Source organism: Salarias fasciatus, chromosome 20, assembly GCF_902148845.1.
Source record: "Salarias fasciatus chromosome 20, fSalaFa1.1, whole genome shotgun sequence".
NCBI classification, from domain to species: domain Eukaryota; kingdom Metazoa; phylum Chordata; class Actinopteri; order Blenniiformes; family Blenniidae; genus Salarias; species Salarias fasciatus.
Window position 1 is genome coordinate 10788836 of NC_043764.1, and position 22594 is coordinate 10811429.

At 44.1% G+C, this 22594-nt stretch overlaps 1 protein-coding gene and 1 long non-coding RNA gene across 5 annotated transcripts; both read left to right on the forward strand.

The window, feature by feature from the left end:
* The first annotated feature begins 315 nt into the window (after positions 1-315).
* Positions 316-22267, forward strand: LOC115408771 (uncharacterized). The gene is made up of 3 exons (XR_003933795.1): positions 316-327; positions 7793-7802; positions 22194-22267. It is a non-coding gene; the product is annotated as an uncharacterized LOC115408771 (long non-coding RNA).
* Positions 10335-22251, forward strand: pou6f1 (POU class 6 homeobox 1). 4 transcript variants are annotated; one of them, XM_030119683.1, is made up of 12 exons: positions 10335-10666; positions 11363-11456; positions 13273-13352; positions 13735-13924; positions 15113-15249; positions 15796-16024; positions 16694-16950; positions 17042-17170; positions 17637-17870; positions 17976-18111; positions 18198-18366; positions 19677-20019. In XM_030119683.1, exons 4-12 carry the CDS (start codon positions 13744-13746, stop codon positions 20017-20019), a joined length of 1815 nt encoding a protein of 604 aa, XP_029975543.1. In that variant the 5' UTR covers positions 10335-10666; positions 11363-11456; positions 13273-13352; positions 13735-13743. The 4 variants fall into 4 exon arrangements, with proteins under 4 accessions (XP_029975543.1, XP_029975542.1, XP_029975544.1 ...); XM_030119681.1 differs by having other exon boundaries at positions 10350-10666; positions 13308-13352; positions 19677-22249; XM_030119682.1 differs by lacking the exon at positions 13273-13352.
* Positions 22268-22594: the final 327 nt, after the last annotated feature.

Here is a 22594-nt window from a genome sequence, read left to right on the forward strand (position 1 = left end):
TTCGCGAGCTGCGTTCAAGAGCGGCGTCTTTTCTGGCTGGAAACGCCGCTTTTTACGTCACTTCCGGAAACGAACGTCGTTCATTACAGCGTTTTAATTTAATAAACGCCGTTTTTTTGCGGCGTTTTCTCTTTACTGACGCGTAAATAAGTGACGATTGGTGTCTCTAATAGCCTGCCTTGGTTCTAAGGAGGTGAAAGGTCATCAAAACAAGGAAGATGATAATAAATTGGTCTGACTTTGAGTTTTGTGATAGGTTTAAGTATCTCAGATTGTGCAGGGGTGTGGTTTTCTTTTAATTTAGTGTTATTTGAGAAAACAATTTAAGTGATTAAGGGTGGAGATTGCACCTCCCTGGTCTAGTTATCTGAATTAATTAATTCAGGACAACCGCCATTACAGCTTTGAAGCATGGTGTCCATCAACTGATCAACAAAATATAATAGAAGACTGTCATTAAGTGTTAACTTTGAAGCTTTTTTTTATGTTCTAGATAATTTCCATGTGAGGAAAATTGTTGAAGGGTAGAGAAAGCACTCAATCTATTTTTATTTTTAATTCAAACAAAATCTTTAAAGCTGTTTTTATAACCTTCATCCACAAGAAAACAGCAATAGACAGACTGGCATGTCAGAAAAAACACCTAATTATTATTAGAGAGATAGGAGGAGCAGACGAAACGTCTGGCTGAGCTGCACCATAGCAGTTTATATGTCCAGAGATTTTTGCCCAGACATCCAGGAAGAGGAGACATGGAGGGACGCCTGTCTACAGTCTGTGCATTGATCCTGATTGTGGTTGCAATCGGATTCTCAGATGCCGGTTTTCGTCACGGTATGTTTGTTTTTAAAGTATTACACTTCATCGAAGAATAGAAATCAAAAACTTTGTGTATACTTTTGTACATTTTGTGTTTTGTATCTTTTGAATCAAGCCTGGAGTGTTTCCTGGCTTTGATTCAGTACAGGATAAGTTTAAGAACTTCATTTTGTTAAGTCTTTTTAAGTAACAGATTACTGTGGCATGCATGACCTGACATTATTTTTAAAAGAAACAAGCAAGCAATGCTGCATTTACAGTTTTTCAAATTTGATTTCTTGTTCTCATCAGGGAGGCCCGGGTCGTGCCCTCGGGTTTTCTGGCCTGAAAAGGTGAAGTGTAAAAGTTGGACTGGGTGCTTTCATGACTATGAATGTCCCAGACGTCACAAGTGCTGCAGGATAGGATGTAGATCGGTGTGTATTTCAGGTAAGATGTGAATGAAGTAACAACATACTCTAAAATACTTTATAAACAAGGTATAGAGTTTTCTGTCATGGAAGTTTTGAATAATATTGAATACACTCAAGGACTAAAGTAGCATCCTAAAAACTATGATCTGTTATATTTGTTAGACCTTAAAATGAGCCCTCTTTACTTAATCTTAAGAACTGGTCCTTCATCAGAGAGTCCATCATTTAGTAGTATAGTTCAAGATGTACAGTACAAAACTGGCTTGAGAAAAGGTCTTTTGACTTTTTCATTTAGTTTACTTTTTCAAAAAAAGGAGGTCAGCTTGAATGATCCTGTCATGTAAACTCTTGTATTCCTCAAATGAAGAGGAAAACTCAGTAAAGCGTGGTTTATATGAGATTCTTCTCAAGAGAAGGAAAACAGCAAAGAAGTGCCTTGTAGGGCAATTCTCTGAGTCTTCTTCCCCAGCCAGGGTCCAGACCAGATACTTACACAGCGAGCTGATAACAACGGTGCCATCTGTCTGAGCAAAGCAAAACAAACGCTCCTGCAAGGACAGAGTATAAGGAGCAAGGGCAAGGTAACACAGAGAGAGGAATAATAATAAATCTGTAAATAAAATGATATTACAATAAAATGCAATGACTATATAGGAAACTCATATTTCCTCAACAGTCCATTACAGGGTGTACAGTTGTGGTCAAAAGTTTATTGTAAAGTCAGTTTCATCAGTTTCTAGTTATTTCTACAACTCACTTCTACAGCGTCTAATTCTTGGCAGATCTGCTTTGTAGTGCTTCTCTGTTGAGTCTTCACCCTCCTGACCAATGTTCTGTCAGCAGCAGGCAATAGCTTGCATTTTCTTGCCGACGGTGGCAGTGACAAAACAGTGCCGTGCACTGTTATACTTATAAATTTATTGTTCGCATTGTTGCTCGCGGGACTTGCAGCTGCTCTGAAATGGCTTCAAGTGACTTTCCTAACTTGTTCAAGTCAACAATTGGATTTTTCAGATCTGTGCTGAGCCCCTTTGACTTTCCGATTGTAGTGTTGTTTAGTGTCCAACAAGCCTTTAACTGGCCTCAGAGAAGTCACCAGCTGTAGTCACTCCTGATCACTCACCACAAGTGAAGAGGAAGTGCTATGAAGCCAATTTAAGTGACACGGCTTGTCACCAAAGTTACCAGTTCATGTTTGCTATATGTATATTTTTTGACCCAGCAAATTTGGTCACTGCTTCTGTTAACCCATAATAAAGTCATAATAGAACCAAACTTCATGAATGCTTTTTGTGACAAATCTGTTCCCATCGCTCCATCACAGGAAAATCAGAGTTGTAGAAATAAGTGGAAACTCAAGAGAGGAGTGATATTGTTTTCATTACAAACGTATGGATGCTTTTGACCACAGCTGAATATATGGATTTCACTGTCTTCTTCAATTTTGTTGTTTTCTGCAGTTTGGATAATACTGCGTTCGCTTGTTCAGCTGTTGCACAAAAGACTGCATTAATCGGTCTGTTTATTGTGAAGGCACTGTTGTGACAGTGCATCAAAGATGTTTATATATGACGAATTTTCTTTCACACACAAACAGGGGAGAGCGCGAACGCAGTCCCCCACTACCAGAAATCATGCAGCCAAGATCCCCATTGGGGATCATCAAACTCTTACCAGCTCTTTGTTGCCCGTCCGGCTTTCTGCCCCCCTGCAGCTCATGTGTTGAACTGCACTCTCTGTGGCCACGGCCACAAGCTTGTTGGATCTTCTTCTTCTGTGATGTTAATACGGCAGCTTACGCTTCTCTTCTGTGCTGCCTCCTCCCACCCTTGTATTTCCCACTTCCTTTTATATGCTGTAAGATTTCCCTCTGAAGCTATCCAGATTCTGAAAAAAAAACACATTTGTGTGTGTCCCAAAAAAAAGAACTTTTAAAGTGAGCCTATGTTGGAGCAGATATGAGTTTTATTGTATTTTCTTATAATCAAACTTTTCAAGTGAATTCACTTGTTGACGCACCAGGACAGCCTATCAGCGTCCTCCTGATAGCCCTCCTCCAGGGCTTGGAGTGACGTGATAGTGGAGAGCGGGGAGCAGCGAGGGTTTTTTTTTTTTTTTGCATATGTACCAACTGTTGTAAAACTCGAGCGTCCAGCACGGTGCGATTTCATTTGTCGCGCGAATGAATTCGCGTTGACCGCTTCTGGTGGAAACACAGCATAACAATGCACGGCACTGTTTTGTCACTGCCACCATCAGGAAGAAAATGCAAGCTATCGCCTCCTGCTGACAGAACATTGGTCAGGAAGGTGAAGACTCAACCAAACAACAAGCGAATTTGCTTGAAAAGTTTTAGAAGTTACTAAACGTAACTCCAGTTCTACGAGTGTATGCGTGCCCACCCACGGGCTTCGCTATTGGTACTCCTGTGGCGCCAGCCAATCCACTGAGACAAAACTGAAACCTGCGCACCAATCCTAGCCGTGTGTTGGCACAGCACCACGCCCCTCCCCGAGGCTATATTACCAACAGTCCAACGGCCAAATCTCCCTTCTTCTGAATCAGTCCAAAGAAGGAAGCAAACAGCTGGGTAGGTGGGCATGCATACACTCGTAGAACTGGAGTTACGTTTAGTAACTACTAATTCTACTTCGTGATATGCTAAGCTCATCTACAGGCTTCGCTATTGGTATTCACCAAGGTGGAGGCCGCAGGGATGAATGTACTCCCAGCTGGCATGCTGGATTGGTGCGGAAAGACGGAAGTAAACAAACTGTATGTCCGGAACGGCTGAAATAACTTCCAAGAAAATGGGGCAGGCAGCCCGCACCGAGGCGCTGCTCGCAATGTGCATAAGCATCGCCACAGCGACACACACACGCCGACCGGGGCGAAGCCACAGCGGCAGGCGAGGAAAAACCCTGGTCCGCGACCCCACACGGGAAGCGGGAGCCGGGCTAAAAAGACGAACACGGCAAGCAGCAGAACTCCTGTTCCCGCTGAGAACTGACATGGCCACAGTGTCTGTGCACATATCCATCAGATATGAACACACAAAGGTGGACGCGGACGCCCAGGAGGAAGCCTGGCAGATGTCACCCACCGTGACACCTCTGCACAGGGCCTCAGAAGCAGCCACACTCCGTGTGGAATGAGCACGAATCACCGCCGCCGGCGGGAGATGCTGCACCTCATATGCTGCCGCAATAGCGCCCCCTACCCAGTGGGCGAGACGCTGGGAAGACAGCGGTATCCACGCCCCCTGGCTCCATATCTCACAAACAGCTGGTCCGTAGTGCGAAAGTCAGCTGTGCGCTCAACACAGTAAAGGCCTTTTTATGCTTCTCCGTCGCAGCGACGTACGTAGGCCCTACGCTAGGGCTTGATGCGCACCTCCCAAAAATCCTAACAATGCGTCGTGGTGACGTGAACGTCAAGGGCTGTGATTGGTCCGCTTTCGCATTGTTTATAGAATGAAGTAGAACTCACCCCGAATGCTTTTCTGATCCGAACAGTGCTTCGGGAGAAATTTAGATCCAAAATCGAACAGCGCACATCCCTATACTGTTATCAGACGGGGTTATGTGTATAGCCGCTCCTAAAACAGCTTTAATCGTCCAAAAACTCATTAGTTTCATCATGGTCCGCTCCCGCCACTCCTCCATGACAGCCCGGTGTTGTAAGATATGTCAGGCAGGCGCTTCAGCCGCTTCGGGGCCGTGGACCAGCGCTTTGCTAGGGACAAACCCGGTGGAGGCGGCGTGATTGCGAAGTTTCTCGGGCTGCTGACCTCGGTGATGATGCTGGGGCCGGGGCGCTGCGCGTAGCGCACGGTGGGTGAGCCAGCGGCCCTGCTGTGACCCGCTTCCACGGCCGCAGCGTGATGAGGGGGCGTCCCCTGAAAGAGCACGGGCGACCACTTCGGGGCCCTGGGAGGCGGCGTAATCCCGGAGTTTCTCGGGCCGCTGACCTCAGTAATGATGCCGGGACCGGGACACTCATCAGCGGGAACCCGGGCCGACACAGTTCCGCCGCTCTGACGCTTCGCTGTGCTAACACAGGCATAACCCGGCTCAAATGCAGCTTGGAGCGTTTACGAGGTGCGGGCAGGATTTCGGCAGCACTCCACCTGCATGACGCGCACGGCGGGAGAGCCAGCTGCCCAAGCTCGCTGCTGTGCCCCGCGTCCACGCCCGCAGTGCAGCGAGAGCGTGAAAGGAGAGTCGGTGACGGCGGGGCGAGTGCTAAGTCGCGCTGCACCGACTCCGGAGGCTGCGGCGGAAACGCGAGGCCGGTGCGTTGAGCAGAGGAGGTAAGAGCCCCGTGAGATGCTCCACAGGGGGCGCTCTGGCGGCTGGCTCTGGAGAAGGTGGAGAGGGAGTCATGCTGAGTCGATCTCTCTGACGCCGAGATGCTGCTGCTGCTGCTGCCGATGCTTCCGGCCTCGGCCCAGTCGTACAGAGCGGGGGCAGGAACATCTTCGGCATTGTTGTCATTCCCGAAAGCCGGTGATGTGGCGCCCATGAAGGCTGCTCACCGCTGGGATTCTTCTAGGAGCGAGGCAGGCAGGGCAGGAGGCCCGCTGGCTGATGCTGCCAGCCGAGGCAGATGAAGCAGCGCTCGTGGTGATCTTGCTCCATAAACAGCGTTGCCGCAGGAGCGACAGGTGAAAAGGCCCGACGCCCGATGGCGACTCGTTGCGGGCCGGCTTGTCCATCTTGATCTTGATCGCGAAGGTCTTGACTGGCTTCTTGTAAGTCTCAAGGGCTGAGTCAGAAGAAGGGAGATTTGGCCGTCGGACTGTTGGTAATATACCCTTGGGGAGGGGCGTGGTGCTGTGCCAACACACGGCTAGGATTGGTGCGCAGGTTTCAGTTTTGTCTCAGTGGATTGGCTGGCGCCACAGGAGTACCAATAGCGAAGCCCGTGGGTGGGCTTCGCACATCACGAAATAGAACAATTATTTCAACTCCAGTGGTGAATCGCGAGCGAATTTTCGCTGGAAACGCTCCCTGCTCCGCATTCACTGCTCGCTGCTCAAGACTGAGCGACAATCACATAATTACATTGACTTTGTATGTAATCTCATCGTGCGAAAAATTTGTCGCGTCCGGTGGAAACACACCATTATGTATGTACATGAAATGTCATTCAAAATCCTATGGGAGGCGGTGTTGCACTGTAAATAATTTTACACTGCGTTTATTTGTATATTGTATTTCTGAAGAAGCACAGTAAATATTGCTTGTTTTGTATCTCAACTTAAGCATTTTGCCAAGAATTAAAATTATACCTGTATTTATTTATTGACGTGGATTTCTCTTTCTCATCAGTCACACCCGGACGATGCCCTCGCGTTGCTTCACTTGCGGCTGCGAAGTGCAAAAGTTGGTCTGGGTGCTTCCATGACTACCGTTGTCCCCCGAATTACAAGTGCTGCAGGATAGGATGCAGCTCTGTATGCATTGCACCTGGTGAGACATGAATGAAATAACATCGAATACTCCCTGTGCAGTTTAGAGTTTTCTGTAATTGAGAGTATTTTGTCATTTTTAATATAGTGATGAGGTGTCACGAATTAATTTGATAAAATTAATGCTTTTGCTGTTCTTCAGATGAATTTATCATCAGAATTCAGATCTTCAGCTGAAACCTATAGTTTCTGCAACTGACTGTACATCACTGCACCTCGCTTATTGTTTTCATTCTGTCACCACAACCTCCACATATGCCACAACTTCAAAATCTGAAGCACAGTATGAAGGGATTTATGTGGAAATGAAGATATGTATGTGTTATTTTTATTCTCCATTAATTATAATAATTTTAGTACTTAATGCAGCCTGCTAATGGCCAGAATTTAAAAATACATACTGCCGGGGTGAAAAATATGTTCATTTGTGTTATTCTGAGCACTGTTCTCAAACTACTGCTAATCTTCAGTCATCATTTTTACTATGTGGTAGACTTTCGATTTTAAAACGCTTCATTCATAATCTATGCATTGTTTCTCTTTCCTGCATTACTGTTTGAATCCAACTTTTCACCATCTCCAAAGTCAAGATTTTTGGTTTTCATCAGTTTTACTCATAATTTTTCAGTATGTTTTCACCTGCAGCTGCAAAAGTTTTAGTGAAATAATTAGATTTCTATACAAGTCTCTCCCTCTAACCATAAAACTGCAATAAACTGTCAGATCGTCTCTTTCTTAACTTTGCACACGGCTGTACAGGTGGATGCCCCCCAGTTCACTATAACGGGGACTTTGTGTGTGCTTCCCCTCACCGACGTTCATGCTCTCATGACAAACACTGCTCCAAAGGCTGGAAGTGCTGCCAACGTTCCTGTGGAAGAGTGTGCTCTCCCCCACATGGAAGTAAGTTATTAATTTGAAAAACTACAGAGAGGTTTTTTTTAAACAAATCCCCTTCTGTTGTTTGGAGCATTTTTGTTGTAATTACAAATGTTATTATCAAATGTTTTCTTTACAATTGCAAATATTGTCTTTTTTGCAGCCAACTGGTCCGGACGCAAATGACCCGATCTATGACCTGTCAAAGAAGCTTCAAGGTGAAAAAGGCTGAGAAGAAAATAAGTTCAGCAAGATGACTGGATTCCACTGAATTCTACATTTTTGGTGCATTTTCTGGGTTTCTTTGATGCTAAAATAAAGAAAAAGGAATAGGTGATGCATGTGATATTTGATGAGCCGTTTGTGCACCTGAGTACATATTTGATGAGAGGTATGAGCAAAATGTGATCTTTAAATGATAAATCCTTTTTTTTTTTGTCAAATAATCACTCTGTGTCAGACTGTCTAAATCTCTTCATTATCAGCAAATAATAAGCAATTGCATCACAAAGTGCTCTGTGTTTGTCTTTTTTTTTTTTTTTTTTTTGCTATCACATTGGTATTATACATTAATTTATTTTCATAACACGAGCCACCGTAACGTTTCTTTATCTGCTCTATTGGGGGATTTTTGTCTTTTCTCTCTTTATTACGAGTTATCTCGAGAGGATTCCAGCGTTTGATCCACATGATTTCCACAGTGCCACTAGGTGGCGCCAAACAGCCATTCAACAATAAACTATTTACTTTATATATTATTGAACTGTTTTTGCCCCATGTATCTGTCTACTTAGTTGTTTTGCATTCAGTCATACAATTTTGAAATGATTTGTAGGTTCATACATTCAGGTGTTTCTGTGGAGATGTGCAGGGTACAGGGGGTAGAGTGACCTTGCTGCAATTTAGAAACTTTCCTTATCACCTGATTCTAATGCTGGCATAAACATTATCTGTCCATTTATTCGTACTGGGTGGTTGAATTAGGTCACATTGTTGGAAAGGGGTTTTTGCTGTTTGTTTACTTGTTTTTATCACAGTGTCTTTCTATTAAGTAAAGCGCATTACTTTTTATTTTGTGTTAATGTCCATTGCTGTCTAAATAAATTAAGTTTGATTGATGAAAATATAATTTTTTACGTAATTCAGAATATGTTACTTCAGTATTCAGTTGATTATTATGAAAATTGTTGCCAATAGTCCAAACACAGCACAAAGGTAATTGCTGGGTCACGATTGTTTTTTTTCAGCTCTCACTGAAAAGATCATTCCTATTATCAGTTATTGTGTCTAATGATTCAAACAAATTGCGTTATGTCACAAGGAATATTTGTAGCTGTTTTTCTAATCAGTTTTAGTAAATCTTCTTTTTCATCATTTTTCAAAGTGCTTGAGGAGGAGGGCTCCCCACCACCCCCACACCCATTCATATTTCGTAAATAATTAGAATTTAGAAAGCTTTTACTCTGAATATATTGAATGCTAGAAAAGCTGATAAATATTTTTTTTTCAATTAAATTAATCTCTTTTAGACTCAAGTGTGATTTTATTAGCAGATGTTTTGCTCCATGGGTAATGACAAAAAAATTGACTTGTCTCATGCTGGTGAGATACTTTTTGTTCAGCATGTAACTGTTCTGTTTCACTTAGAGAATCATGTCATGAATTTAGTCTCAGGTAAACCGGTGTTCATATAAAACAAATGATAATTCCTTACCTTTATTATTTCTTTTATTGGAGCTTGGTGAAAACATTTTGCACTTATTCCTTGATCGCATACTTTTACTTGGTACAACTTTATCCTTAAAACAGTTTTTGCATCTTTCCCTCTATTTCCTCAGTTCACATATTCATCCATTCGTCTATTCTGTTTCATCCTGATCAGGGTCGCAGGGCACTGGGGCCAACCTCAGGTGGATATGGTCGAGGACCCTGGACAGACACACACACACACACGCTCTGAGCAAGTTGGAGTCACCTATTAACATCCTATGCTTGTTTTGAATTATGACAGAGAACCCAGAGGAAGCCCACACACACACAGGGAGAACATGCAAACTCCACACAGAAAGACCGGCTGGTATTTGAACCCAGATATTTATTTTCTCGTGCCTGTGAATGTATTTACATCTGTGTTGTGTGTCTTGTAACTGGGAGCATTTCTCTCAGTGATAATACCTGTATAAATGAAATGATAAATCAGAATTTAATTTAAACTGAAGCTGTGACAAGGCCTTCTCCTGAACCAGACAATTTTCTTTGCACTGTATTGTTAAACAAAAAGTCAAAGTGAGTGTTATTACATAAAAGACAGTGGAATTGGAATCTCACTTGCACTTCTTCTGTGCAGACATACATCATCCAAAAAAAAAAAAAAAAGAAAATAGAGAATAAAGGCACGAAAAACAGTGCAATAAGATTTTATAATAGAAGTTAGAAACTGAAATATGCGATTTATAATCGAATTTACCCCTGAAAAAGTGCAATATGAAGCATGAGGTCAGGTGATCAGAGGGACTGGAAGAGTGTAACTCAGGAATAACAAAAGCGTACAGCCAAACAGTGGATGTCAAGGGTTAGAAACCCTGTCTTGCTCATGTTTTGAGTGTTTTAAGTGAGCTTCGTGTCTGATTCTGAGCCACCCGGAGCAGCTGTCCGTGTTGTTGTGCCCGGCTGGAAATGCGCTGCGGCCCCTTTAAGAGAAGCACGGCTCCTCTCAAGTCGAGGCAGACATTTTTCAATGCAAGATTTTTCCTTGCATAAATTATGTTCATGACGTAGTGCAAAAAGGCCAATTTTCTGGCAATTTTCTCCGACTTTACGGCTCAAACGGGACCTTGTGAGCCACCCCCGGGATTTTTTGGCTATCTGAACTGTGGCAGAAAAGGGCATCGTCATTAAATATTAAGAGAGAGGAGATCCTGACATTGCGAGCCTCCTTATCAATGCAAATAGCTCTTTTGTGTGCAGTCACAGCGCCTGTCTGGGAGCTGAGCTGAATTTTTAATTATGTGTGACTGAAACAAACTGTGACAAGGACCTTTCTAAGAGCCGGGGATTACGGAAAATAAGCTGCATTTAAGCGGTAAGTTGCATATGATAATCGCACTGTGTTGTCGCCTGCGCCTCGCGCACGGCGGCGAAATGGCGAGAGGAAATGAGTTTTGGTTAATATGCAATGTTCGTAATTAGCATAATTTATATATTTATGATAAAGAGAGGGAAATACATAATATTCGGTCTCCAGGCACGGGTCGGGACGGTTCGTGTCGCCGGCGCTCGGTGCCGGCTGCCCGTGCCCAAAAGTGGCCGAGGCGGCGAGACTTTTATCGGGCAGGATGGGGGTGGGGAGCCCCTCCACAAGCCGCCGAAGTTTTGACAGATCCTCCTTTCTAGCGGGGCATTGCAGCAGGAAACCCGCTCGACTACTCAACTCGTCCTTTTTCGGCGATCTGTGATGAATCAGTTATCACCTGGTGCCCACGATCTGCACGCCTGATCACGTTTTTCTGCAGCTTATAATCCCAAAAAAAACACAGCATGGCCTTTTTTCACAGGCCCCTCCAAATACTCTGCTCCTGCAGTGACAGAAATAGCCATGCATTAAAAAAAAAAAAAAAAAAAAGCAAAAACAAAATCTGTCCCCTGCATGGTTCCTATTCCGTCAGGAGTTGCCCCTGTAAGTGTGGCAACTGTGTGCCAGTGCAGGAAACTTAACTTGATGTGGGGTTTAAACGTGTCCTGTCTGCACAGTGTGTTCAGTCAGTGTTTGTTCGCCCAGGATGAGAGGAAGACAGTGACTGGTGGTGGTGCAGCCAGCCATGACCTCCCAGGATCTGCCTGCCAAAGATGCCCCACTCACTGTCAACGAGCAGGTAACACTCACCTGTCTGTCAAAGTACCCCCCCCCCCCCCCCCCCCCCCACACACACACACACACACACACACACACTTTTTTTTAAATACAACAGTACAGTAATAATAGACATTCATTTACCCGGCTTCAGGGGAAGACAGGGGACGTCACATGCATCCACACATCTTCACATAAATAACACCAAACACATGCTGATGGCAACCAGATTACTGAGAATCAACTTGTAAAGGGAGAACATGCAAACTCTATGCAAAAAGAAAGCTCCCGAGCCGGGACTCAGAGGTGGGTGTGCTACCCATCATACCGTAATGCAGCTTCGGAAGTTCAGCAGTCAGGTTTGTGTCAGGTGTCACTAGTGCTTGTCCTGGAGATATTCTGTCCTGGATGTTTTGGTTTCCGTCCTGCTGTAACAGAACTGATTGCGATGAGGGACTCCTCTGTGGGCCTTCTGAGGACTTTACTAATGATGCTGACTTTTAATAGAGGTGTGCTGAAGAAGAGACCTCTAAAAGATGCAGAACTGTCCCTTCATGGCCAGTTGAATGCTCTCCAGTTTGAAAAAACTATTTCTTCCACCTTGCATCAGTCAGGGTCAGTCAGTCACCTGACCTGCTATTGTTTGTTTGCTCTTCTAGTCAACACAGGTAAAAGTACACCCACAAGCAGAAGCTGGGGTTACACAATCTTTAGGAAATTCATCATCATCAAAATGCAAAACATGCATATCATGGTGGAAGGTAGAAGAAAAAAAGCACAAACCTGCAGACACATATTTGATGAAAAAAAACAATGAAAGCAGCTTCCATTCCCAGCTGGTGTAAATTAGCTGCAAAAGAAAAAGCACAGTTATTTTGAGGAACATATCCCGAAGTTTAAAGACATCAACATCTTCTGTTTTTATTGCAAATCATATCATTATTGCAATACTCAATATTATTGCAGATTGCATGTTTACTTAATATTTTGCAACGTTAGCAGCAATATATCTTTGCATATTCTCATTCATCCGGTTGGAGGAATCTTGACTAGTTTGCCTCATCAGGTCATCCGGTTCATTTCTGCCAGTGAATTAGCTGTATGTTATTTATCATGTATGCAAATTATCACCCGAGTCAACATCCCTTACTGACAACACGCACACTGCTGAAGTTTGTTCTCAGTACAGCTTGAAGTCCGCTGCCTGCAGACCAGACAGAGGCTTTGAGCAGGTCGTAGATGTGAAAAGAAGCCAAACTAAGAAGTCTTATGTAGAAAATTAGCAGGATTTGAAAGGTGATTACTCTATCCTGCGCCGGGAGCCGGTGAAGAGATTACAGTCCTGTAGTGATTCGTCCAAATGACAGGAAAGCCACTCAGACGCTGATAGCTGCGTGGCTTCCTCTGCCGCTGTTTGCTCTCGTCACCCTCCGTGTGCCAACATACCACATCATAATGGAATGATTAACCGCTCTGCTGCAGTCCATTTAGATTAGGACCCACTTTTGTGTTTTATCGCCTAATGTTGCCGACCGCTCAATGCTTGTGTGGCTTACAACCTTTTTAACTGCCACCGTTGATAAATTAATAGTGGGGTTTTATTTCCCCGCTTGTTTTTCAGCATTCTGTTTAGACGTAGTCGGCAAACAAAAGCAATGCCGTTGACGGGCGCGCGGGACGCCGGCTTGCAGAAGGCATTGCTTGGGCTGCTTGTTGGCTGACGCTCTCGTCATTGTTTCGGTGTACTCATGCTCCTTTCATTTGGTGTCCTGTTTTATGTTTGGTTTGTTTTGGGTCATTGTGTCCTAACATGTGCTCGGCTTCTCTGTTCTCCTTAGCCATTCACTGTCTGACTGCAGAAGTCTTTTTTCAGCCATTTAAAACCTGCACTTTGAAATTCCCTGCCAAAGACAACCAGGTATGCATCCTCCTCTCTCTCTCTCTCTCTCTCTCTCTCTCTCTCTCTCGCTCTTCCTCTCTTCACCTTGTCCCTTCCAGGTTGTCTTGCTGCCCCTCCGCTGAGTCTCTCATTATTGCATACCATGAATCATCTGAAAAATCAATATCAGGTTTCGGGCATATTGTCATTAGGGGAATTTATAAGGTTGAGATGTACGACGCTCACGGCGAAAATAACAGTTTTTATCTTGTCTTGTGAGTTTCACAAGTGAACTGTGCGCTATATATTTTATATTACAGTTATTAATTCTAAAGCAATCTGAAATAATAGAGAATTCCTTTCCTGATTTCAAGCCCTTGTCCTTTTGAGTCCTCTCAGATCTCATCCGCGGTCGTTGCAGGTCATTGTGATGTCCGGCCATGAGACCATTCGTGTGCTGGAGGTGGAGGTCGACGCGTCCCTGCCGGCGTCCGTGCCCGACGTGAAGAGCGAAGGCAAGGCAGGTGAGGGCGTGGCTCAGACCGCAGAGCGGCCCGACGCCGGCAGCGCCCAGGACAGCCCCGCCGCGCCACCCGACACGGGGGCAGCAGGTAAATCAGAGCCCTGCGCCGTCACTGTTCTCATGCATGCTGTTTTGCATGTGCAATTACACATTTTTTTTTAACCTGCATTGTAGAAAACAAACAAACAAACAACACAATGAAAGTGCTCCTAAATGCAGGTAGTCTGTAAATGACAGCACAAACGGTGCATAGTGTCTTATATTGTATTCTGATGTCTCCACTTTCACTGTTCCTGCGCGTTACAGAAACAATACTGCAAGGACTAGTTGTGTTTGTACTTTGAGAGCGAGCAAGCTGCATGATAATCTTATGCAGGTTGCTTCTAATATTAATAGGTTCCCGCAGTAACAAGGTCATTCTGCAGAGAACGACCACTTACTGTCATATCTGAAGAAGCTCTTTACAAATGAAGCACGGCCAAGAAAAGAACATGTTATACCAGATTCTACAGTATCATTCACAAGTCTGAACCGTCAATCAGTCTTAGTAGCTGTAGGCTCTGTGTGTGTGTGTGTGTGTGTGTGTGTGTGTGGGTGGGTGGGTGCGCGTGAAATGTCAAGAGTTTGGCAGATTTAAAACTAAAGATTCTCAGAGCTTTTGTTCGGTCTTAAGGGGTTATTCACATGAATTTTAAATGATCGGACATTTCATAAGATCTGAATGAGCCGCTGATCATCAGGCCCTCCAGAAGCCTTCAACAAGTAATGTAGGTGGAATAAGTGTGTGTGTCTGTGATTCACGGAGATTAATGCAGCAGAACAGAGTCGAGAAACTGCTCTAACTTACTGCTTGAATTCTATTTGTCAAAACCACAGTTCCACGGTTCACTTCTCGATAAATTAGCGCAGTGATAATCATCTTGTGACGTTGCCACAGGTTGATTAACAATCCCCTCCTTAGTCATAAATCTGGAACTCAGCATTTGTTCCAGAAAGGAAAGGACGAAGCAAAAAGTTTACCTTCTAATGTTCTGTCTTTAACTCTTCCTCCAAACAAAAATCCTTTAAGTGTAGTTTTTTTTCCTTTTTTATTTGACACCTCGGTTAAAGTTAATGTTAATGTGAACATCAAGAATCTGAATGGCCTTTCCTCTCATGGTGTAAAACAGTGGATTCTTCACATCCTCACGTCTCACACAGTTGTGGTGAATGGTAGCCGTCTGCTGTGAGTACATTTCCAGCGCGACTGAGTACTGTCCTGGCTGTGCTCCCGCAGTGCAGGGCGAGCAGCAGGTGGTGTCTGTGGAGGCTCCGGCGCCCGCCGTCCAAACGCTGACTCCAGCTGTTCCCATCAGTGTTTCCCTGCCCCAGCCCCAGGCGGCCATGCCAATCACTGTGCAGGGCTGTCCGCAGGTACGACCGGGGTTTTTTCTGGATTTGTCACTTCAGTCTGAGTGGAAGAATGCCGTAGCTGTGCTTTTAGTGTTTCCAGGCTTGAAAATAATGGCACGAATTAGCACAAGTGTCAAGGTGTATTTTCTTTACAGGGAATTAACGGGCTTCGCTATGAAAACTAGAATTTAGGGGGTAAAAAATTCAGACACTATGGAAGGTTTCACAGCTGTTTCGCTTAAGTTTGCTAAATTTTGTGCGGTCCAGTCCGACCCTCAGGCTGTCGCGGGTGAATTATTGAAGCGGCAATCTGATTGCCAATTGTCAGTGGATGTGAAAAAGTAAGCAAAGTTGCTCCCAAACATATGGATGCATAGCCTGAGGCTGGAGGAAATGCTGGCAGAACATTTTCACAAACAGCAAAACCTTTTAACACAGTGGGGGAAAAAAAACAAAACCTCGGAGAGGATAGTGAGGTGAATTATGGGACAATTCTGCAGTTCAGGTTAAAAAGATTATACATCACAAGCATGAATGATGATAAAACTCGCTGTTTTTCTGACGTAGGTACTGACCCAGGAGAGCCTGGCCACCCTGATGACCGGGATGATGGCCCAGACCGGCTCGCTCGGCCAGCCGCTGCTCATCCCGCTCAGCATGGCGGGCTCCATCGGCGGCCAGGGCGGCTTGGCGGTCCTCACCCTTCCCACCACCAACGTGGCGACTCTCCCCGGTCTGGCGGCGGCTGCTAACCCCGCGGGCAGCCTCCTCAAACTGCCTTTTGCTGGCCTTCAAGGTGAAACACATCATTTCTAAGTTACTCATGAGTGCAGTGTATGAAAAACCCGGTGCTTCCCTTCGCTGCGGTGTTTTAGTTAATCAGAGGCAACAGGTTTATGTTGAAGAGGTAAACCGGCGGCGCTTTTGGAAACAGCTGGACTAACCTCCAGGCGACGCTTTAAAGCACGACATGCTTATATCATCATCTCCTATTGAAGCCTCACAAAGACACCTGCCAACATGCATCTATTATTCATGGCTGTGGGGTTGATACGTGAATAATACCGTCCATCACACCGGTCCAGGCTTTAATACCCAAAGAAGCGCTCTCCCTGAATACTGACGCTGTTAGTCACTCTGATATGCCCTGTTTTGTTTCCTTTCCTTGTTTCCTTCAGCGCTGTGATGAGTTTGACAGTAGTACTATCAAGGGGAATTTCCAAACAGCGGACGCCCCCCCCCCCTCAATGCTGTGAATCACTCAGATTTCATTCAGCAACATCAAGCCAGATATTGCACCAGCTTTACATTTTACAGTGCTGAATGAATCCTGCACAGCACTGTGCCTGAATGCTCTGAGCTTCTATCAGAATTATAGATTTTTTTTTTTTTGTCCTCTTTCATTGTTTTTTCTGTTGGTGTTACTTTATAAATCCTGTTGAATAACAGCGACTCTCTCCTTCAGCTGCAACCTTCCTGAACTCGGTCCAGCCTCAACTCCAGACCAGCGCGCAGACGGTGCTGCAGCCGGTGCAGGCGGCCGCCGTGCAGCAGGTGCAGACTCAGCCGGCGCAGGTCGGCAGCACCGCCGCGCAGACCGCCGGCCAGATCGCCGGCCAGGTGGCGGCAACCCAGGCAACGTGTGTCACCACCTCCGCCTCGCAGACCAACATACCCCTGGCAGCGCTGCAGACTGCAGGACTGTCCATCAACCCCGCTATTGTAAGAGAGTCGCTTTGTTTGTTTGTTTGTTTCACCTGATTTAGAAGCCAGTATTTTTTTTTCTAAAATCATGTTGTGGTTTTCTGATCAGATCAACGCCGCGTCTTTGGGAGCGCAGCCCCAGTTCCTCAGTTCCCTTACGTCCACTCCCATCATCAGCAGCGCCATGTCCAGCATGGCTGGCATCACCAGCCAGATCATCACCAACGCACAGGGACAGGTGGGTGGAACACAACACCGGTTACTGGAGGCTTTAGGCCTCCTTCTCTCTTCTTATTTTTCACTGGCTGTGCTTTATGATTCCACCTTCAACGTTCCTCAGAAAGTACAGAGAGTGCCCCGCTAATGGCCGCTCACACACCGGCGAGGTGCCGCAGTTTGGAGTTCAGAGTCGGGGACTCCCCGCAGATCATGACGGATAATGAAATATCCTCATGTGCCTTCTCCCTTGTTGCAGTCATTACCCAGAAAATGGGATTCACAGTAACGAGCGCTCAGTCAAGTGAGCTTCTCTAACCTCCAGGCCTCCGTCACCCCGTCCTTCTCTCCGCCTATAATAGAGCTAAAAGAAAAACGACCAAAATATAGTGAAACGCTGTTGCGTGTTGTTTTCCCCACTTGTAGTCATGCTCATAAGAAAGACACAGTTTGGTAGGTAGATGGTCACATTTGTGTGGCTTCTCCAGGTCATAGGAACCCTCCCGCTCCTGGTGAACCCGGCCTCGCTGGCCGGGGGGGCCGCCACGCCCACCCTGCCCCTCCAGGGTCTGCAGGTGCAGGCGGTCGCCCCGCAGCTGCTGCTCAACACCCAGGGTCAGCTCATCGCCACGGTGGGCAACGGGCCCGCTGCCGTGGCGTCTTCCGCCGCAGTCCTGCCTAAAGCCACGGCGCCTTCGACCCCCTCCAAGCCCGCTCCGCCGGTAAACCACGATCCCAGTCTTTACCTTGAGTTCAGAAACAAAGTATGTTGTTTAGCTTTAGTTTTTTTTTGTTAGTTCAACTGAAAAATGATGTATTTCTTCCAGGCGGCGTTAACAAATGTCACCCAGTCTCCCGTTGTCATTGCGCCGCAGCCGTCGGTGCTGAAGACCGCCACCACGCTGGCCTCCGCGGTGCCCATCACCTGTGGCGACCTCGCCAAAGTGGGCCAGCTCGTCAGCAGTGCGTACACCCGCTTCCTCTCCGGTCCGAGTCCTGTTTGTTTCATGTTGGGCAGATATTTTTAACCAGATGCCGCTCCGTTGTAGAGCCGCAGCAGCCAGTCAGCAGCGAGGAAGGCATTAATCTGGAGGAAATTCGAGAGTTCGCCAAGAATTTCAAGATCCGACGGCTGTCCTTGGGGCTTACCCAGACGCAAGTAGGGCAGGCTCTGACTGCGACTGAGGGCCCGGCCTACAGCCAGTCAGCTATCTGCAGGTAAACTATTCCCCCGCTGCAGCTTCCCGCCATATGGAACTTTATTTTTTGACACCATTGTATCGTGCAAAGCTTCATTTATTCACCCATAAGAAGTGCATTGGTATTATATCCCACTTTTAACATCAGTTAAACTTCAGAGAGATGTGATAGTGGACTATCTATTTCAGAATTTGGATCGTAGATGTTTTTGTTAATAGTTTGTCATAAAATGAAATTGTACATGATGTGAAATTGTCCTTTTCTCTGATCCAGTCTTCTTCTGTGTCTTCCTCCCCTGTGTCACGACCTGGTTCAAAAGCCGTGATGACTGAAATATTCAGGCGTCCCTATTGTAGAATTAATGAGTGTATTTCACAAAATTCTGGAAAAAAATAGAGTGGGAGATAATGTATCACAGATTGTGATAACAGTGTCAAAATGCACAGTATGCAACGTCACAAAACACAAACGATTCCAAGCACTGCGCATTTACACTCTGCAGACTGCAAAGTGGAAAAACAATCTAATAAAAAGTTAAGTTATTAAAAAAAAGAAATGCAAAGGTAAAATTAAACAGAAAAATAACAGACCTGACTTTACATTGCAAACATAAAATACAGAAATGGAAGCTGCTCGAATTATGAAATAAAAGAAGTGATTTTTCAATCACAGTTTTTAATTGAAAGTGAAGCTGAAGAGGAGTTTTATCTGATTCTCTTCATATTGGTGCATGTTTGCCGGCTGCCACCGACTCTCGGTGCTGATAATGGTGTGATAAACACCTTCAAAACAATTTCATTTTTCTGAGTAATGATGAAAGGTAATTCTCTTCCTGTCAGCCTCAAGCTGCACTTTCCATTTAGCACCAAACATGCTAAGATAAGAAGTTGAAGCTTGTAAACATCAGCATATTTACATTTGTCCGCTTCGCTTCGCTCTGCCTGCGGAACTTACAAGCCCAGGCCACTCTGAGAAGAAAGAGAGACAAAATGTAATGGGGAGACATTCTGATGACACAGTCACTCTGGTTTATGTTTTGTTAAACACTTCCATCATTTTCAAGTGTTTACAGCTGGAGTTTAACCAAACACACTCTGAAAAACCTCATTGTGTCAGAACTGAGTGGTTTGGGGGCATTTTAATCAACACTGGAGGACTTTAGGAGTATTTAATACCAAAACAGAATCAGACCCCATGCAGTAAAAACTGCGTTGTCTGTTATAACGTGATGGGATGTGAAGTCTGAGGAGTGGAGCTGATTTATTGTATCACTGAAGTGAAGCTCGGGGAGCAATATTAAGAACTCTCTGTCTTTTTTTTTACGGCAGGTTTGAGAAGCTGGATATTACCCCGAAGAGTGCTCAGAAGCTGAAGCCGGTGCTGGAGAAGTGGCTGGCCGAAGCGGAACACTGGAACCAGAAAGGTCAGCAGAATCTGATGGAGTTCGTCGGCGGCGAGCCGTCGAAGAAACGCAAGCGGCGCACCAGTTTCACGCCGCAGGCCATCGAGGTCCTCAACTCCTACTTTGAGAAGAACGCTCTGCCGACGGGCCAGGAGATCACGGAGATCGCCCGGGAGCTGAACTACGACCGGGAGGTGGTGAGAGTTTGGTTCTGCAACCGGCGGCAGACGCTGAAGAACACAAGCAAGATCAATGTCTTCCAGGTTTAGTAGCAATTTCATTAAGGAAGAATTAACATATAACTTTTTGTTTCTCATTACAATGTTTTTTTATTTGTTTCTTATCAGAATTGGGACATATAATACAGCAGCATAAATGAGGATTGTTGTAAAAGTGACTTCATTAAGACTTAAAAAAAAAACTTTTATGAGGAAAATGAAGGAAATTACTGAAATGAGAGAGTACTAAAACTGCTCAATCCTCCTAATACCAGTGATAATAATACAGTCATAACATGTCATATTTAAACACATTTTAACTTTTATACAAGAGGTTTTATATGAGAAATGGTTGCAGATTAAGTCACATTAATTTTACTTTGTGACAACGGCTGAAAATTGAATCGTGTGCTTTGACCAGACAAGACAGTGTGATTTAAAGCTGTTCTTTTTTTAATGTGCATAGAAATTTGTCCTGCATGAGAAGCTCTGCATACTGATGATTCTGATAACCTGGAATCTGTTTAAAAAAATTATAATGATTACAAGAAAAACACACATTCATTATCAAGTGAGTCATCTGTATAACAAGCATTCATTTTTATTTCACTGACTACAAGCTTAAGAATTGAGGGACAATCGTTAAAGTTATATTTATTAGTTGATAATCGTGAAGCTGAGTATAAACATTGTAGCATCGGGGTGTCAAACACGTGGCCCGTGGGCTGAAACTGGCCTGCAGAGTCATTTACAAAGACGGTATGAGCTGGAATTTATCAATGAAAGCGACTGCTGTTCACAGATAGATATATATGAAAGACAGATACTGTATCGATCCAGTTGAAGTTGAATAAAACGTTACCGTTTGCGGAAAACCAAGAGGAAAAACTGGAGTTGAGATTATTTAAAGGTTGTTATGCCATCATTGGATTTGTCCGACTGAGTTTCGATCCAGTATGTGTTTGACACCCCGATTCTTACCCACTTCTAGCTTTACTGTGGAGAAGAACCTGCTTTCGCTGGAAGTCCAGACTTTAGTCTTAATAAGGTGATTCAGTTCCAGTTCATTAAAGAGTAGAAACGGTCAGAAGTGCAGGATAAAATCCACCCGCTGACGGACTGACCGTCACCCGTTTGAAAAGGAGTCATTTAAAATATGGACAAGAGAAAACTGAAATAGCTTCAGCTATTGACTTTGGTGCTGCATTCGTGCAACTATTTGAGATTTTTATAAAGATCGGTTTATTTGAAAAACTGACACATGTGAATCCCCTACAGTCTGTTCGGTTTTATACATTCTCTTATTCATGTGCTACTCTGTGTTACTCTGAGAGTATTTTTTGTTTTGTTGTTGTTGTTGTCTTTGTTTGCTGCTTTGACTGTACCCTCAATGGCCTGACAATACTTCTGCTGCCATTTTTTTTTCTTCTTCAGTTAAAGTTTGAAAGACAGGAGCCTGAAAGGCCTTTTATGAAGTCAGTTATTGCCTGAAACATTGTCAATGTTTTAAGATTCACTCTCTGAGTTGAAAAATCTAATGAACGACATTAAAAATGTATCAAGTGTTGAGCTAAGGAAGGAGATTTGTGGATTACTATTTTATGAATGTAATCCCGAATCATTTTAAGAAAAAGTTTGCATTTGCAGTATGAAGTTACTTTCTGAAGACAAAATCTTATAAAGCTGTCAATATTTCAAGGGTCGTTTGCACTTTATTGAAAGGAGGGAAAGTGAAGGTTTTATTACAGCTGGTTTACATGAAGTTGAATTTTCAGTTTTGTCTGAAAGTTGAATATTTGTATTTTACATTTCTGAGCAAAAGGAACTTTGCAAAATGTAGCAGCACAAGAAAAATCACAATTATCAACCTGACAAGCAACAAATTATCTGACTTTTTATGCAGCTATAATGTAAAATACTGCAGAATATAAGTGCTAATATACATTAATCATAAATTTAACAATGTCTTTGTGTTACTGAGTTACGCTCCGGTACATATCGCTTGTACGATACATATGATCCACTTTGTTATTGCCTTTTGAACGATAGGCCTATATTATGAGATGTACCTTAATATCAAAATAACATTGCAACATCTTTACCTTCATTTTTATCATGGGCAGATAATATATAATACTACTTAGTGTACTTGGTCACCCAATAAAGCTGAAGATAATTTAGTTTAACAAGATAAAGGCAAATATTCATTTGACTCTACAAAACAGTTCTCAGTTGAAAGAGAGAAGAATAACAGGCGAATGCTTTTTATTTGTCATTTTCTGTAAGATAAATGAAATAAACCTTGTCTTTATTAATCACTCTGTGTTGTCGTGTCAAATCCGTCCATCTTTCATTCAGCTATTTAAAATTGCTTTAGGTCTCCCAGGTGAAGCTGAGCTTTTCAGGAGTAATAATGGGACATCCACAATCTCTAAAGTTAACAACATTGTATTAGAAAACCAGGAATGTGATGTGCACTGCAGTGTAAACACACACAATTTACCATATACCAGTTAGATGTTGGTTTTTTTTTCATTCTTATTTTTAAAAAAAAATGTTGGTTTGTTGACACACAAACATGCACGCACATACAGAAACTCGCCGGTAGGTGGCGGTAACGAGTCCT